Raw genomic sequence first — 17,034 nt, forward strand, 5'->3', positions numbered from 1 at the left:
GTATAGCTGACTTTTAGTTTCAGGTGTACAACTTAATGATTTGAAATTTGTAGACACTGTGAAATGATCAACACAATAAGTCTAGTTACCATCCATCAAGCTTCCTTCCTTCTAAACCGCTTACAGCACTCCCACAAATTAATTGCAGGGCTAGGTCTACAACAAGTAACTACGAAATGGAATTATACTGAGTATAAACTAAGATTTACTTACTATTAAAAAGGAATGTTCAATTTTAAGATTGCACTGTGATCCCCAATCTACTTACTCCACACTTCAATATTTTTTAGTTGAGGTAAAATTTACATTCAGTGAAATACCCAGATCTTAAGTATAAAATGAGTTTCGACGTTATTAACTGTGCAACCAACACCCAGATCAAAACATAGAATATTTCCATCACTCCCAGACAACACTGCTCTGCTTTCTATAACCAGAATTTAGTTTTGCCATTTCTTGAATTTCCTATAAATGGAATCACACGGTATGATCAGTTTTGTATGTGGCTTTTAAAAAGATTTATCCGGGGCTTCTCTGGTGGCGCAGTGGTTAAGAATCCGCCTGCCAATGCAGGAGACATGGGTTCGAGCCCAGGAAGATCCCACATGCCGCAGAGCAACTAAGCCTGAGCACCACAACTACTGAGCCTGCGCTCTAGAGCCTGCGAGTCACAACTACTGAGCCTGCGCACCAGAACTACTGAAGCCCGCGCGCCTACACTCCATGCTCCACAAGAGAAGCCACCGCAAAGAGAAGCCCGCGCACCGCAACGAAGAGTAGCCCCCACTCGCCGCAGCTAGAGAAAAGCCCACATGCAGCAACAAAGACCCAATGCAGCCAAAAATAAAATAAATTTATTTTTTAAAAAACTAAAAAAATAAAAAGATTTATCCATGTTGTTGTATCAGTAGTTGTTTCTTTTTATCGCTGAGTAGTATGCAATGTGTTTATCCATGTACTTTTTTTTTTTTAATTAATTAATTTTTGGCTGCATTGGGTCTTTGTTGCTGCACGGGCTTTCTCTAGTTATGGCGAGCGGGGGCTACGCTTTATCGTGCGTGGGCTTCTCATTGCGGTGGCTTCTCTTATTGCGGAGCACGGGCTCTAGGCACGTGGGCTCCAGTAGTTGTGGCATGCAGGCTCAGTAGTTGTGGCACACGGGCTTAGCTGCTCTGCGGCATGTGGGATCCTCCCGGACCAGGGCTCGAACCTGTGTCCCCTGCACTGGCAGGTGGATTCTTAACCACTGCGCCACCAGGGAAGCCCCCACGTCCTTGTTGACAGACATTTCAGTTGTTTCCAGTTTGGGCTATTTATGAACAAAGCCACTACAAATATTCCTGTACAAGTCTTTTTGTGGACATATGGCTTCACTTATACTGAGTAAATATCTGAGGTTATAGGTTAGATGTATGTTGTTAATCTTACCAGAAACAGCCAGTTTTCCAAAGTGGCTGTACTACCGTACCCTTCCACCAGCAGAGTATGACAGTTCCAACTGCACCACATCCTCAACACGTGGTATTGCCAATCTTTTCACTTTCTGCCAGTCTAGTGGGTGTGGAGTGCTGTATCTCCCTGAGGTTTTAATTTGCATTTCCCTGATGACTAATGATTTTGAGCACCTATTCATGTGCTTATTCGGCTATTCATAATCTTCTTTTGTGAACTGTCTACCCAAGTCTTTTGTCCATTAAAAAAAAAAATTAGTTGTGCATCTCTTTATTTTTAGTAAGAGTTCTTATCCTGGTTACAAATCCTCTGTCAGCTGTATGTATTGTAAATAGCTCCTCCCAGTCTGTTGCTGACCTCTTTTCATTTTTGTAATGGAGTCTTCTGATGAGCAAAAATTTTTAATTTTGATGAAGTCCAATTTTATCACTTTTTCCGTCTATGGTTAGTGCTTTTTGTGTCCTAAGAAATCTGTCTTCTCCCAAATTGCAAAAGATTTCCCTCTACTTTCTTGTGGGAGCTCTGTAGCTTACGCCTAGCTTCATTTCAAATCAATTTTTGTTAATTTTACAAGTCTAACTAGGGGATAAAGATCAAGGTTCATTTTTTTCCACAAGTTTTTATCTAGTCCCATAAAATAGTTTTTAAAGAATGAAAAAATAGTCAAACTGCAATGTAATTTTTTTTTTTTTTAAATTTATCTGGCTGCGTTGTGTCTTTGTGGCACATGGGATCTTTCGTTGTGGCAAGCGGGCTCTTCGTCGCGGTGCACAGGCTTCTCTCTAGTTTGTGGTGTGCAGACTCTAGAGCACGCAGGCTCACCAGTTGCAGCACACGGGACCAGTTGCCCCGCAGCATGTGGGATCCTAGTTCCCCGGCCAGGGATCGAACCCACGTCCCCTGCACTGGAAGGCAGACTCCTAACCACTGGACCACCAGGGAACTCCCATGCAATGTAATTTTTTAACCAAGATATTTTTCTCCAAGGAGGCCCAAAGGTAATAAGATAAGCAGAAACAGCATTTTTTATTGTTCATTCAGTATATATCTTAACTCACTGATTGAGTGGGGTTTTGTTTTGTTTGCAGTGTATTAAGGGGTTGATATCTTTTTAAACTGTACAACTTCCTTCTTACTTAGATGAAAAATCTTTAAGAGATAACCTCCTATGGTTAATTCTTGATTAACAAAAATACCACAATATCTTAGACGTAGTACGTACTCAATAAATATTTTTAAAATATTGGAATGTTTACCTAAGCATTAAACTGACTGGTGGTTTATGCTCCTTTCTTTTCTTTAATTTTCTGTTAGCAAGTCATCTTACCATTTTTAATCATTTCACAAATGTAGGAAAGGGAAGGAGAAGGGCACAGTCAAAATCAGTTAGCTGTCCCCAACTCTTATAAAAATTTAAAGTTTTTAAACATTTTAAATTATGGACTACTAAGAAGTCTAAGAACTTAAAAAAATTAAATTATTTGACTTTTCAAACAAAGTCATCACCTAACTGAAAAATGAACTAGTCAATCTTTATGCAAATTATTTAAATGATCAATAAGTTCATTATTTATTAAGTCAATCATGTGACTATAAGAGAGGAAAGGACAGTGTACAATGACAGGGTAAGTGAATGCACAATTTTGTCAGTTAATGATAAAGACTGGCAAATCTGAGTGGTAGGCACATGTTATTTTCTATGTTTCACATTTTCAGTTATAAAAAGGTCTTAGTGACTCTAATGAAAGATCTATTAATAAGAAAATGTATTGTTGGATTTTTCTTAGGAAAACACAATTATAAAACTGGCAATCAGCAAAACTACCACTGAAGTTAGATGGTATGAAATTCTGGAGTAACTCACATCTCCTTGGGTGACTGGTTACAAGATACCGGTATAAGAAGCAAGCCCTAGAATACAGCAAATGCAGACTCAAATGGCATTCGATGAAAATTCTGTATCACATTGAAAATAACTTACCTCACTACTCCAACAATAGGATTCAGGTGAAAATACGGGAAAAGAAAGTCTTACTGTATCTCTGAAAAAAATGTAGTTTTACAATGGTATCTCTGCCCAAGTTGTGAATGCTGCTTCATACCTGATTCCTGAGTTTTTGAATTTCATCTTCTCGATCTTTAATTCTGCTTTGCAATGTGTTCTTTGTTCGATACAGATCTTCTTCCATGTAGTGGAATTCCTATAAAGTGAGGCACAAATAAACAAAAGCTAAGTTAGTGCTCCCTATGTCATCTCCAGTACCTGAAACAATGCCTGACACAAGGTAGGCACTTGATCAATATGTGCTGCGTATACACCGAATGAGTAAATGAACAGACTTCAAGGGATCTGATGAAAAGTTAATACTTCAGCATGATGTATCAATTTGTATATGATGACTACCTAAGCACAAGTCTTTTTTTTTTTAAATAAATTTATTTATTTATCTATTTATTTTTTGGCTGCGTTGGGTCTTCATTGCTGCGTGCAGGCTTTTCTCTAGTGGCGGCGAGCGGGGGCTACTCTTTGTTGCGGTGTGTGGGCTTCTCGTTGCAGTGGCTTTTCTTGTTGCAGAGCACGGATTCTAGGTGTGTGGGCTTCAGTAGTTGTGGCTCACGGGCTCTAGAGCTCAGGCTCAGCAGTTGTGGCGCACGGGCTTAGCTGCTCTGCGGCACGTGGGATCTTCCCGGACCAGGGCTTGAACCCGAGTCCCCTGCACTGGCAGGTGGATTCTTAACCATTGTGCCACCAGGGAAGTCCCAAAGCACAAGTCTTTATTGGTCATATGTTTTCATTTTTCTTGGGTAGAAAAATGTAGGAACAGAAGTGCTGGATCATATGATAAGTGTATGCCTAGCATAAAGGAAGAAAACCTGCCAAACTGTTTTCTGAATGGTTTTCAAAATACCTGTACCATTTTGCATTCCTACAGGAATATGAGAGAGTTCCAGTTCTTCCACATCCTTTCCAACATTTGGTACTGTCAGTCTCTGTAAGTGTGGCTATTATAGTGGGCATGTAGTGATATCTCACTGTGGTTTCAATTTGCATTTCCCTGATGATTTTGGGCAGCTTTTCACGGGCTTATTTTTATCAGGCAATATCTTGCACATGTTTTGCTCCATCACTGATAAAACACAGAGAGAGGAAAAAAAGAAATACCTCCAAATTCACTAACAACTGCACCAAACTAGTTTGTACGATGGACAGGATCAGTAAGAGTCAGGTCAGAATTAAAGAGTAAAGCAATGCCAGGGAAGAAAGAGTAAATCATTAACTAAGTACCTTCAAAAGCATTATGCTTAACGGTGCAAAGTAAAGGGAGCTGTATGAAGAAGTAACGTGATAGGGAATCAAACTGCTAGAGACTACTTTAGACATTTAGTTCAACCTGCTCATTTCACAGACTAAAAAAACTGAGATAAGTGAGAAAAGAGAAAATGGGAAGGTAATTAGGTTAGGGAGGGGAATCATAATTTACAAGGTTTGCCCAGTTTTTTTTTTTTTTAAACTAAATATTTCAGCTTACTTTTTTTTTTTTTTAAACTTTGGGTTTATTTTATTTATTTATTTATTTATTTATGGCTGTGTTGGGTCTTCGTTTCTGTGCGAGGGCTTTCTCTAGTTGTGGCAAGCGGGGGCCACTCTTCATCGTGGTGCGCGGGCCTCTTATTATCGCGGCCTCTCCTGTTGCGGAGCACAGGCTCCAGATGCGCAGGCTCAGTAATTGTGGCTCACGGGCCTAGTTGCTCCACGGCATGTGGGATCCTCCCAGACCAGGGCTCGAACCCGTGTCCCCTGCACTGGCAGGCAGATTCTCAACCACTGCGCCACCAGGGAAGCCCCTGCCCAGTTTCTTTTAAGCTCTAGGCTAGCATAAAATTTAAGGCTGAAATTTACTTATATTACTTAAAGGACTATTTAATCCCAAGATTAAGTACTTCCCATCCAGAACATCTGATTACTAAATAAATAGCCTAGAGCTACATTCAGCTCCACTTTCCTCTACTTCACTCCCTCATTTTAGAAAAGGGCACTGCAAGTGCATGTGTAAAACCATCAGCCATAATAAAATGAAAGTTCTCTCACTAAACATCAAGAACATCAAATTCTTGTCTTTTAATATATACTAGCTCCTTAAATAAATTAAAATGCAATTTCTGAAAGGAGAGCTAATCTTACAACCAAATTATCTAAGATAGCCTATGATGTACCCTACAGGTTGTTACTCGGTGAATTTTTCTCTTACTACTCAGGAGATCACTGTCATAATAAAAACAAACACTTCCCTGAAAATAGAACCGGTTTCAGAAATGATAAATCCTAATGAAAAAAATCTTTAAAGAATATAAATATGCAAAGCTGGAAACGTTATAAGTGATGAACTGAGAAATATACAAAGCTTTCTTTCCCTTTTGTAAAATGAAGAGAATAGTGATTTTATTGTGAAGATGAAATAAGATAATGTATGCTAAGTACCTATAACAATGTTGTTACTCAGTAAATTATAGATGTTACGAATATTAAATATAGATTCCTATTGTGAAAATGTGACTGTAAACATGTTTAACTGTGTTAGTACTGAAACTATCATATAAGTACATTAAAGTAAAATAATTTAGCTTGGAGAGCAGGCAACTGCTAATTGAATAATGAAATATAATTTTAAACATGATTTGTAAGTAAAGTCTGTTATAAGCATTTTTTCTCAAAACAGAAAAAGCAGTCTATTATGGCACTAATGTTGTATTTATATTTCTATTAAATAAAAGTTGCTACTGTTTCTAGAAGGTAAAAATCTGATAAAATACAAAAATCAACTGATGTTTTCAAGTGTTCTAACATACATACTCTGACAAGGAGATACAATAAAATACAGACAGAGCAGCAGAAAGAATTCTGGGCTCTGGGACAGGAATCCTGGATTCTATTCTATTCTCTAATTAGCTGTGTGATATTAAGCAAGTCTCAAAATCATTTTGTGTCGCTATTTTTCACCTGTTAAAACAAACAAACAACGAGGAGGGTGGGTTAGTAATAAGGTAGGAGGGACCTCTGAGCTCATCCTCTAAGAATTTCAGTACGCTGCTTTACTAGAAGTCTCCTCATATGACCGCTAGTGGACAGTCTTCCTAGGTAATCATCAATCTAAAATCCTTACCTGCTTCTGTCGGTCCAATTCGGCCTCTAGTTCCTGTTTAGCTGCTTTTTGTCCAGCTATTTGGTCTTGCAGATCCTGTAATTGTTCTCTTGCTGATTCCGCTTCACTAACCTGCTGAGCCTCCGTATCCTAAAAAGATGAACCGTACATGTGAAAGCAATAATGAACTGTTCAGTTCAATATTTACTGAGTGATCATCATGTGCTGTGAACAGGGCTCAGCAGGCACTGGAGGGATAAAGATGAATGAGACACAGACGCAGACTAAAAGGAGCACAAAAACTGGCACTTCATTACGTAACACGGCAAATGGTGAGAGAAATGAACAGGATGCCGCAGCAGAAACCATTTGGTTTAATGCGCATGAGCAGACAGCGGCTCACTGGGAGACGTATCTCTCTATTCAAAAGCAACAATTTCAAGAATAGAAATGTAACATCAAAAAGGACTTCACTGCCTTAGTCCCCTGAAATTGCAGGTTATAATTAGTTTTTGTACATGTGTGGGTATCAACATACAGTAACATACAGTAAAAATAACTTCTCTCATATCACCTGAGGTTAGTATATTTCTTTTTTAGCTCTATTACTATTATCTGTTTTCACATCTTCCCATATTTCTCACTCTAACTTCTTCACTTGGTGTCGCTATTCTCACTTCTTCAAACTCAAAAACCAGCTTCTAGATATCTGTGAAATCCACTAGTGGCAAAGAACATTGCTCTAGGTTTCTGTATTTTCCCTCTATGGGTTAATAAGTTCAAGTCCATTCATACAGTACTACATGAAACAAAAACTGGCATCTTAACTTTGCTTTTTATCTTTTGGTACATTGTGTTATATACTCATCTCCACAAATTCTGGCACTTCGCATATGGTTTGAAAGAACTGATAGATTAATGATACTCCCAGATAATCACAGTAAAATACTCTAAATTCACACGACTTTGTGGACTTAGTGGAAAACAGCAATAAGGTAAATTATTTTTCCCTACCATTTTCAGGGTGAGTAGAAAGTAGACTAATCTTTGTTATCAATTTGACTAAATCCAATGAATTCTCAAGAGATAGGCAGTAAGCGCAGTGGTTAAGGATACACGTCCTGGAATCAGACAGACTGGGTTCTAATCCTGGCTCTGCTACTTTACGAGTCATGGCAAGTTACTTTTCTTCTCTGTACCTAAATTTCTTCAAACTGTAAAATGAGAATGCATCATCTCCCTCACGGGGTTCTGGTAAGGAATAAATGAAAGGACATATGTCGAGGGCTTTGTGTAGCGCTTGGCACATGAAGTGCTCAGCAAATGACAGCTGCTATAATTAACAATTCTTCCATTTTGCCAGCCCTAATCCTACAGTCCTTATTATCAATTTCATAAACTTCTTGAGAAAGGATAGGAAAATGTGTCAATGTCATCAATGATGCCGGGGTAGGGATGAGATATTAAAGTAAAACAAATCATATTTTTCATAATCTCACCCAAAAGACACGGAATAGGTATGAAAAAGTTTAGCATTTATTCAATTTCAAATTCATGGGACTGAAGTCATTGGAATTCAAAATCATTTAGAGAAAAAAGATCCTACACTTTAAAGGACAGTAAGAAAAAACCCCAGAAATAATAGCAGCTACTATTTACTGAGACTATTATGTGTCAGGAACAATGCTAGGCCCTTTATACATAGTATACCTTATTCTCAAGAGAACCTTGTTCTCATCTGCAACCTACAGATAAGAAAACTAAGGCTCAGTGAGATGTGGTACCTGGTGTAAAGTAACACATCTACTAAGTGCCAAAGCCAGGATACAGGATCTGCATCTAGATCTGACAGTCAAACCCATGCCCCAGACAAGCCAGCCCATTCTCACAACTTCCACACTTGCCACTGTTGTTCATGTACATCTTACAAATCAATAATTTCCTAAGTCAATGCATGGGTAAGTATTCTTGGCAGAAAGTTGGTTTGTTTTTGTTTTTCTTTTTTAAGAACAGAAGGCTCATTACCCCACACTTTTATCTTTCCCATCCTCAGAGACCCCCTCCTATGTCAAAGACCCCATGTTTAAGATAAATAAGTGGCCCAATTTTACCTTTAGATTAAATATATTAATTACACAAACTATAAATTATAAGATTATGCATGAAACTATAAAAGATCATCCCTAAGCCCATTCTAATATTAGACAACACTCTAGTTTTAGAAACAAGCCCAAATCTAATTTGTTTTTAACCACTAGAATGTTAGGTCCATAAATATGAAGATCGTCTGGTTCTCTGTTATAGCTCTAAGCCTAGAAGATGCCTGGCACATGGCAAATACCTGGTAAGTATTTGCTGAATGAATGAATCTAGTTACCTATCTTTCTTATTCCTGTAACTTTAAGTCAATCAATGGACAAGAAACCTATTGCTTTAGATTCACTTCTATATGGTAACTAATATTCCCAAAGTTTCACACATTATTTCACCGATACCCTTCCCCCAAAATACAGAATCCATCATGTCTCAAGCTACTAATATCTGAGGGTAAATGGCTGTCTGTGAAGCTGAACGGTAATGAATCTTACCTGTAATTCAGATCTCAGCTGATGTATCTGACCCATCAGTTTCTGTATTTCCTCCCTTTGCATCTCCTTCTCATGCCGAAGTTCTTCTAGTTCCACGCTATTTGCAGTACTGCTATCTAGGCCTTCAAAACCAGATCCTTCCTTTAAGCTGTTAATCAATTTTTCTTTAGACTGTCATAAAACAAAGAATAGCAAAGCAGAGATTAGCTTGTACACTGAATATCATCTACCACACACCAATTAAACTGTTACGGGAATATTCCAATTATATTCTCCACCAGAGAAAGTCCACAGAATGTTAAATCCATAGGGATAAAAATGCAACAGAGCTTTGCTGTACAGTGTTCTTGGACTGTAGTCCCCAGGACCATGTTATTGTTGATAACTTGTTATTAACAAGATTCTTCTCATACTTTCTTCTCATCCTTTCTTATACTTCGCCCCCCCCGCCACGATCACATTCCACTCAACAAATATTTATGGAGAACCTACAATGGGTTTGGCACTATTCTACGTGTCCCATGTAATAAAGACAATGTCACTCCAGATAGTGCCCTCTGCCTTATAAACTAAAAGAGAAGTGACAAATATCCGATACAAGGCAATAAACACAAGCTGAGAGAAGGCTATATAGTAAGATTACCTGCAGAGTTCTGAGCAGAAAAAAAAACACTTCTGGGGAAGAGAAGGCTTTACTTGAAAGATAGCTCTTATACTGGTCCTGGAAAATGGCTAAGATTTTAAAAGGTGGAGAGAAAACAGAGGACAAAGTATAAAATGAAAAAGCACAAGGGCCCAAGAGTATCCTGGGATGCATTCAGACAGAATGTCAGGACCAGTGTGTGAGGGCTTCGGATACCAGGCTAAAATGTGTGAATTGTACTGGGCAGTCCAGAGCCAGTTACCAGGAGGTGGATAAGGAAGTGATATGACCAGAGGTGCGTCTGAGGAGGGTAGCTGTGGCGGAGGTTTAAAGCGTAGCTCACAAACTATGGTTGATGGGCCAGGTCTGGCCTCTGGCCTTCGTTTGTATAGCTCACTAAGCTAAGAATGGTTTTTTACATTTTCAAAGGATTATAAAAAAGTAAAGACAAAGAATATGTGATGGAGATCACATACAGCCCTCAAAGTCTACAACAGGTACTATTTGGCCCCTTACAGAAAAAGTCTGCCGACACCTACTATAAAGGATAAGTTGGAAGAAGAGATTTGACATGGGAAGACTAGTTTAAAAAGTGCTGTGATCCTAGGCCAGTAATAAAAAGGACCATTGGTTCCTTCACCATAAATATTTGAAAGTCACTCTCCTCCATCAAAAATAGTTTCTCCTTTTTATGTGGTAGAATTATGGGTGATGTCTTCAAGCTTTTATGTATTTTTCAAATTTTCTATAATAAACATGATTAGATCTACATCTGTATTTATATATCCATACCTCCATGTGGCTAAAGAGCAGACCTCTCTACTGAGCTTCAGGCCTACATTTCTGATGGCCTTCCTGATACTTTCACCTCGATGTCACATCAATTTTGCAAACTCAGCATAATTTATCATACTCTCCTTCAATCCTAACCTGCTGTCTTTCCTTTTTTCCCTTTTGCAGTAGTACATGGGAACATCATTAGTACACTCAAACCAGAAACCTGGAATCATCCTAGATTCCATTTACCTTTTCCTCTCTTCTTCCAATTAAGTCTCCAAGTCTCATGTATTCTACCTCCTACATTTCTCCTAGCAGTCCCTGGTTGGTCATCCTCACTGCCACAAACTTAGATCAGGTCCTCATAATTTCTTACCATTATTTTTGATAAAAGCCTCTTTATCATCTACATCTCACCATCCCACTCCTCATCCCTTCGATGTATTCAACAATTTACTGAGTACCTACTAAGGGCCAGGCACTGTGCTGGGGATTCAACGATAAACAAGACAGACATCCAACACTCCCCTGACCTCTTCATGGCTGCCACAGCTCTTACACCCAAATCTGATCATGCTGCTCAAATCCTCTGAAACTTCCCCACCCCCTACCATCACCTATAGGATAAAATCAAAACTCCTCTGCATGGTATGCAAGGTCTTCCACAATCTGGCAACTGCTGTCACTGAGTTTTCTCTCTCATCTCTTAATCTCTAATACTTGATACTCTAGCAACAGAGAACTAGCTGCAGTCTCCTAAATACACCATGTTCCCTCAGGCCCGCTTTGCTCTGGCACAGGCTGTTCTATCTGAAATCTCCTCCCTATCATGAGTCTTCCTACTCATCCTTCAAGTTCCTCTTCATACAGCATCTCCAGTGATCCCTGACATCTCCAGGCAGGTTTTAAGGACTTCTTCTTTCAAGCTCCCATAGTACTGCGTCAATAATTTCATTTTATCAATTGCCTCACTTCAGTTTAGTGTTGTCCCACTAAACTGAATGCTCCCTTAAGAAAGAGGACACATCTTTTGAGCTCAGTATCCTCAGCACCTATCAAAGTGCCTAGTGAATAGTTAGGTGCTCAATTAAGTACCTCTTAGATGAATTAACAAATTACACTGATACAACACAAATAATTAGAAAGAAGAGTTTAGAGGAGATGGATATGATATTTCACGGAGGTAGAATAAAAAAGGTGTTCATAGCCAATAGGAGGCAGGCGCTAAAGGAAAAAGGTGGCGTCAAAATGACACTGCAGTTTCAAGCTTCACTGCCTAGGAAGGTGGCAATATCACTTACGAAAACAGGAGAATGGAGGGGAAGCTGATTTGGGGGTTGGGACATCCCACATAGAGAAGCATGGCAGGCATTCAGAAGCCAGGTGGGAAGTTGGAGCCATGCTGAAGTCACATCAAGTGACAGAAGCAGAGTATATGACAAAGCAAAATAAAAAAGAATAACAAAAAAGGACAGAAGAAGAGGACCCAACAGAAACAGCAGTAAAGAGAAGACAGAGAGCTAAGGCAGTACAAGCAACATTAGAAGGCAGCTTTCAAGAAGGTAGGAGGGTTCACAGGGTCAAAAAGCTCTACCAAAATCAAAGTAGATGGAAACTAGTCAGAGGACAGAAAGCATTTAGGTCACTAAAGACTTTTGAGAAGACAATTTCAGAAATGTAGTGGGGACTGAAATTACATAAAAGAGTTAAAGTTAACAGTTCTAAAATGAAGACAGCAGATATCACACGTCTGGCAGATGTCGCACGTGTGGCATTAAAAGAAAGGAGAAGGACAGCGAAATGGATCAAAGTGGTCAAAAGAGCCAAAAGCAATGTTTTTTCCTCAGTTAGGCGTTTCAAGAGCTGGTCTTTGTTCTTCCACTAAGTAACCATGTGCTGTTGAGCAAGCTGAGCCAGAAGAAGGCAGCAGAGAGAAAGATACAGAGGAAGAAAGAGGACAGACTTATGGAGAAAGGGCTTAAATGAGGTGAAAGGAGATGGAATCAATGCACATCAATGATGGAAGAAAGAGGACAGACTTATGGAGAAAGGGCTTAAATGAGGTGAAAGGAGATGGAATCAATGCACAGGTGGAAGAATTATCCCAGAAAAAGAAAAATGAAAGGACACGTCTTCACTCTGATATGAAAGGCAAAGGAAAGAGAAGTTGAAAACTACATTAGATGACTACAGTCTTAGATCTAAGGGAGGGGGAAAAAGCTGGGAGAGGAGATCTGAGAGCTGGAGGAGGCCTAGACCAGTCACTCTGAAAAATTCAAAAGAGGATCAACAAGGAAGAACATAACAACTGTTAAAAACAAACACTGAAATTACTTATCACGGTGATTAAGGTGACAGGTTGAAGACCTGAACTAGGTAGTGGCAGAATGAATTTTTTTCTTAAAAGGAAAAAAGTGGTAGAAACGGGAGACATTTCATCTTTTTTATAATATTTCTAAGAGCAAGGCACCTGAAGCAAGCCAACCCAGTCAAACAGTAACAAAGTATCTCACAGATCTGTAAAAAGTCTCAGAATGTCTCTCGGTCATCTGGCCTATCTTAACATTCACACATGTGCATCTTACACTTACCTGGAGTATTCTAGTAGCTTTTTGCTTGTAGTCAATTAATTCCTGCTTAGAGGACTCCAAGTTGGACTTAAGCATTTTGATTTGCTGCTGTAGCTCATCCGCTCTCTTCTTCTCATCTGAGTATTTTCTTTCCACCAGGGTAACTGCTTCTGCCAAATTCTGGCTCTCCGCTCCCATTTTATTAAGGCGTGCAGAAAACTCGCTCTGTGACAAAGTTTATATTATACTTATTATATCATTTTGCTTTGAGGTATACTTTACAACCATCCATTTAGATATCTTATGGGATTTATTAGCTCAGCCCAACAACATAACAGGAAGGTAAAAAAAAGTTCTTCATTTGTTAGGAACTGAAGAACAGGAACTCTAAGGTTGTGGTTCCCAAACATGGCAATTCATCAAAATCAGTGAGGGAGTCTGTTAAAAATACAGCTGCCCAGGGCCTTCCTTGGGCTTAACTGAATTGGAATTTCCAAGACTGGGCTTGGGAATCTGTTTTTTAAGAAGTTTCCCAGGTGAATCTGGTCACTTGGATACTAGGTCTGGTCTGACACTAGCTGATCAATGAATAAAGGTCTACAGAAAACTAGAAAGTCTATTAGAAAACAAATGGAAGACACAAGTACACAGCTACATCTTTTCTAATATCATGGCTAATGTTTTTCCTTTATTTCAGTTTTTCTAATAAACTATTCCCTCTAATTTTTTTAGCTTAAGAAACTTTTAAAGTACACTCTAAAAAACACATGGTCTGTCCCTTAGCCTAAATTTAGTTCTGAGAATTATTTATATTTTACCCTTATTTTCAAAAGCTCCCATCACCAAAAAACTCAGAAGGTGAGACAGAAGTCAGAAAGCTTTTATAGTTTACGCCAATAACTAAAGCCCACAAACCTTTGATCCAATCTTAACTCCTGTTTGGAAGAAAAGGAGCACGAGGACCACTCAGCGAGGCACACTGAGCATGTGAAATGTGTCTGCAACTGAGAACTGCATTTTTACGTTTATTCATTTTAATTAATTTAACATAAATACTGAAGCTCAATTCAATTAATAACAGATTCATGGAGATATAATTCACATTCCACAGAGTTCACCCTTTTAGGGTGTACAATTCAGTGTATTCCTCAATACAATTCAGTGTAGTGTGCTCAGAGTTGTGCAACCATTGGTCATTATCTAATTTCAGAACATTTTCACCCCAAATAGAAATCCTCTACCCGTACGTCCCCCTCCCTCCCAGCCCCTGGCAACCATTTATCTACCTTCTTTCTCTATAGATTTGCCTATTCTGGACATTTCATACAAATGGAATCAACAATATGTGGCCTTTTGTGTCTGCCTTTCTTCACTTAGGATAATGTTTTAAAGGTTCATGCATGTTATAGCATGAGTCAATAATTCATTCCTCTTTATGGCTGAATGATATCTCCCAGTGCGGATATACAACATTTTGTTTATCCATTCAGCAACTGATGGACATTGTATTGTTTCCAGTTTGGGGCTATTATGAATAATGCTGCTATGAACATTCATGTACAAGTTTTTGTGTGGACATGTATTTCCAATTTTCTTGGGTATATACCTAGGCGCAGAATTGCTGCGGCATATGGTGACCCTATGCTTAACTTTTTGAGGAACTGTTATTCTGAGTATGTTTAGAGCAACTTTTTCACCTATAAATTTTATGAAATCTAAATACAGATCAAGTATTTCTGAAGAAAATTTAGTGAATGAATTGAGATGTGCTCTAAGTATAAAACACACCATATTTAAAAGAATCAGTATGCAAAAAAGAATGTAAGATATCTCATGAATAATTCTTAACATTAACTACATGATGAGATGATAGTACTTTGGGATATTTTACTGTGGTAAATAAAATATATTAATAAAAAATTTTTAAAGTCTATATTACCTGTTATTTACTTTTAGGGCTGAACTATTTTCACCTGTTGAAAAGACAGTCTGAGCCAGCTGTTCTCAACCCTGACTACCCATTAGCTACACCTGCAAATTGTATAAATCCAAATCACCAACACCTATGCTCTACCTCATACAATGGGATCTGACTCCCTGGGAATGAAGGCTCAGCATCAGAAAGTGTTAAAACCACACAGGAGGTTCTAATGTGTAGACAGAGCTGAAAATCACTAAACTAGATGCAAAAATTCACTTCAGTGTAAAACTCTAAATAAACATTATGTACAACTTTCTCTTGAAATAACAGAATCAGATTAAATTGGAATCAGAAAAAGCTTAAATAAAAAGAATGAGATGTCTCAAATCAGCTTTTAATCAAATAATGGTAATGCTGGCTACACAACCAAATTAAATGAAAAGATGTATATATCTAATGAATATTAAGTATTTTAATTGTTTTTCAACATAGAAAATTAAATTTAGCAAGGATCAAGCTAAATTTTCAAATACTTAGTTTCTGCCACAGAAACAGAATTTTCTGAAATGCACTGCAGAATTTTATTACAGTAAATATGTTATGAACAGTGTAAAGCGATTCCTTCTCATCCAAATAATAAAAGAGCCCTGCTGTCCCCATTCTAACCTGCATTTGTTTATAGCTCTCCTGCTCTCTCTTCAGAGTGGCATCTGCTTCGTGCAATCTCTCCTGAAGAGTTTGTAGAGCTTGATTCTGCAGGCTACTACCTTCGCTGTGATCCTGCATTATTCTAAAAGAAAAGACATCACTTGAAATAACTCATTTCCACAGTACACAAGTGAAAAGGTAGAATAATTTTTAGAGCATTGGCATATTAGCATAAAAAAGATGGTTTGACTGAAACATTCTTAGAGAAATCTCCTTCCCTTTTCATGGACTGTAGCCTATATTTTTAGGCATCCAAATATAAGCACACGCCACACATCACTGTACGTCAAAAGATTAACGACACTGCTCTTCAAATATTTTTAAATTCAGAATTTGCTAACAATGCATCTCAAGATTCAGATAATAAATCCATTTTTAACCCCACACATTACCAAAAGCTACATTTTCTCTCTTGTAAATTTACAAAGTTAAATTTTCATAAGACAGCATTTACTACCATGTTTATCATTACTTGCATTGATAAACATTCTAGCTCATTTTCTCATTATTCATAGAATTAGCTACCGTGATTTTTCACTCTGTAAGGCTTCCAGTGCTTCTGTGCGAGTATTCAGCAGCTGGTCAGCTTCTTGGAGTCTCACTTTCAGTACAGCCAGCTGGGAATCCTTTGCAGCCGCCGCTTCAGTCAGGTCATCTACTTGTGCTCGAAGTTCTCGAGTTATTCGATCACTCTTTGAATGGTCAACATTCCACTTTTCAACTCTTGCTCTTGCTTTGTTTAATTCTTTAAAAAAAAAAACAAAAAGAAATTTCTCCATACAAGTAAACACATCTTTCTCAGAGCACACAAAGAGTCTCCTTTGAATCCCTTTAGTACTTATCGCCAAAATTGGGAGCTTACAAATATCTTCAAATTTTTTGCTCCAAGAGGGACCTCCATTTTCCAAGGCCAACACTCATATCTATATTACAGTTAATTGGTTGGAAACAGGCATGAAGCTAGCTGCTCTTCTACAAATGTTTTTTTCTGGAGATATGTCATAAAGCATTTGGGAGCCAACACCAGTAGACAGCCGAGAGTTCACAAGATTAAAATGGTCAGTGGATTTTTGGAGTTCTGCTACAGATAGGAAAGAATGCACATCCAAATCAAGGGCAGACGATGTACACCCCAGTAAGACCAAAAGAAACAAAAACAAAACCTAAAGATAAACACTGGAAAGAAATGTTTCTTTCAATTACTGTGGCAAAAAAGATGTTCTTTTAACCTAGA

The 17,034-nt window shown here is 38.3% G+C and overlaps 1 protein-coding gene across 7 annotated transcripts in view; it reads right to left on the bottom strand.

The window, feature by feature from the left end:
* GOLGA5 (golgin A5) overlaps positions 1-17,034 on the bottom strand; it is a 51,216-nt gene that overhangs the window by 23,253 nt on the left and 10,929 nt on the right. For 6 of the 7 annotated variants that reach the window (XR_014260612.1, XR_014260613.1, XR_014260614.1 and 3 more), the window contains exons 4-9: positions 16,326-16,545; positions 15,759-15,882; positions 13,193-13,396; positions 9,182-9,352; positions 6,615-6,743; positions 3,555-3,653 (exon numbers count right to left, since the gene is read on the bottom strand). Coding sequence is in view for 3 of the 7 variants with exons in the window: in XM_082449915.1 (XP_082306041.1) it covers positions 3,555-3,653; positions 6,615-6,743; positions 9,182-9,352; positions 13,193-13,396; positions 15,759-15,882; positions 16,326-16,545 (947 nt within the window). In the remaining 4 variants the exon portion in view is untranslated. Of the gene's footprint in view, positions 1-1,132; positions 3,364-3,554; positions 3,654-6,614; positions 6,744-9,181; positions 9,353-13,192; positions 13,397-15,758; positions 15,883-16,325; positions 16,546-17,034 lie in introns of those variants that run through there. The other variant, XM_082449916.1, reaches the window with a different exon arrangement.

Source organism: Balaenoptera physalus (assembly GCF_965194825.1).
Source record: "Balaenoptera physalus genome assembly, chromosome: 2".
Taxonomy (NCBI): domain Eukaryota; kingdom Metazoa; phylum Chordata; class Mammalia; order Artiodactyla; family Balaenopteridae; genus Balaenoptera; species Balaenoptera physalus.